This window comes from Ciona intestinalis, unplaced genomic scaffold (genome assembly GCF_000224145.3).
Source record: "Ciona intestinalis unplaced genomic scaffold, KH HT000123.2, whole genome shotgun sequence".
NCBI classification, from domain to species: Eukaryota; Metazoa; Chordata; class Ascidiacea; order Phlebobranchia; family Cionidae; genus Ciona; species Ciona intestinalis.
Window position 1 is genome coordinate 115,002 of NW_004190445.2, and position 2,060 is coordinate 117,061.

The 2,060-nt window shown below is 32.1% G+C and overlaps 1 protein-coding gene across 1 annotated transcript in view; it reads right to left on the reverse strand.

Moving 5' to 3' along the window:
- The window catches only part of LOC113475151 (NEDD4 family-interacting protein 1-like), a 4,263-nt gene extending 4,071 nt beyond the window's left edge, over positions 1–192 (reverse strand). The window contains exon 1 of the mRNA XM_026838876.1: positions 51–192. Coding sequence (XP_026694677.1) covers positions 51–192 — 142 coding nt within the window. The remainder of the gene's footprint in view (positions 1–50) is intronic.
- Between the last annotated feature and the right edge of the window lie 1,868 nt (positions 193–2,060).

The window sequence follows — 2,060 nt, forward strand, 5'->3', positions numbered from 1 at the left end:
AAACTGCTGAAACAATAAAATAACTTCTTTAAATAAAACCATCATCCAACCTTCAGGGTTCTCCACTGTTTGTGATGTCATAGAAACAGTTGTGACATCATAATCTGGTGGGTTGGGTGCTACAGTACTTGTTGCTTCTGTGTCTGTTTGTTCCAACTGCAGTAATGGAAATAAAGTAATTGTAAATAGCATAGAAAACAGGGTGTTTTTAAGCTATATACTAAAGTTGTTATCTTTATTTAATCAGTTATTACCAGTTAACCTGTTACTATAGTGGGGGGGGGGGGGGGGGGAGATAGGACACCTTCAGCACATAATATCTAAATATCCTGGTCGTGTTTTAAACAATTAACAACGGTCCATGGGAGTTGTGAGGATACTTTTTTTATTATTCTTTGACTGTTCTTTGTTTACTGCCATATAGGACCAGAAAATAGAATAAAAAAGTGTCCCATCTTCCCCCACCCTACTATATGTGTACATAAATTCTTCACATAAGTTATGATGGGTAATTTGGTATCATAATTGATTCCCTGCATACCTATGTCAGACACCTATGATAAACATCCGTCACACTTTGTTGGTTGGTGTGTTTACAATACAAACCTAAAGTTCATGTGGGAAAACATTACGTAACATTAGAAGAATAAGACAGCATATATAATGGTAGTAAAATCTGTGTTTGTTCACTTTCATATTCAATTTTCTCTTGTTTTCAAACAAACGGTTAAAAACTTGAAATCAATACTGTATATTATTTACAACTTGTAGCTAAATGCACAAATACAGCCAGACCAGTGACAAATGAGGGGATATTTGGTTCATTAATAATTTAAGTTGATGATCACATGCTGGTTGTTGTTACTTACATTTAGAACACTGACACTAACAGTATAGTTTTGAATGTAAATAAATAAAAATAAATAACCTTCAAAATACATGTGGTGTTCAATATATAGTTGAATATTTATACATTTATTATTAACTTTTTGAGAATAACATAACATAATTTTTATTTAACTCTTCGAAAACAATATCAAATAATGAATATCATTGAAACAACGCAGAGTTTAACAGCAAAACAACAGTTGTTGAAATATAAAAGACATGGGAAGACTAGGCCTGACAAGAATAAAACCGAATTAACTTTCAATTGAATTTGTTGATTCAGTCACTGGGTGGCGACATTTTCCTTAGGGCAAAAATATATATATATAACTTGACTTCTAAATCAACTTTATCTTATACACATTTGGGCTCGGTATGCGGTTTACATAGAAATTCAAATTACAACTCATTTATGAAAATTTAGGTCTTTAAATATATCCGACAATTGAGAATTTAACCTCGTATACCAAGTTACAGCCTGGAGCAAAAGATTATCCATTGGCTGGATAATTATACAATTGTAATTATGACAAACAGAAGTATCAAACCTACATTGACTAACAAGTCTAACATCACCTTTTTAACCTTAGCTTATAAATCAGAATGAAAAAACATTTAAATTAAGAAAAATAAAATCTGGCATTACACAACTTAGGTAAATCTAGTAAGAATTCAGAATAAAAATTTTGGCAACTAGTTTGAATACTTTGTAAACATTAAAAATGCACACTAATTGTACCACAATATACGTCTGTTAATTACTGTTAGCAATATAGGCCATTTTGTTACAAAAGGACCAACACTACAGTAATTGTTGTTAACAATATTTAGAACATACATAACCATTCTTTTAGTTTAACGGGTTAAGAATCAGTCTAAAAAATATCGCAGTTTCTGACAAAATGTGGGCACTAGTGAAGAATCCTCCGGTACATAACAGAATAGGCTGGTGGAAAGTGTTAAAAGTTGGTGCTTAGGTGTTGATGGTTAGGGGGGTTAGTGGTTAGCAAATAAGGTGGGGGGGAACTCCTCACTAGCTCCAATTGCACTCTTACACAGATTTTGTTTAATTACACACACACACATATATATATATATGGGGGTATCATTGGCATTATAAGTCTTATCCAAGACAAGAAGCACTGATTTAAATAAACTTTTAATTAACATTG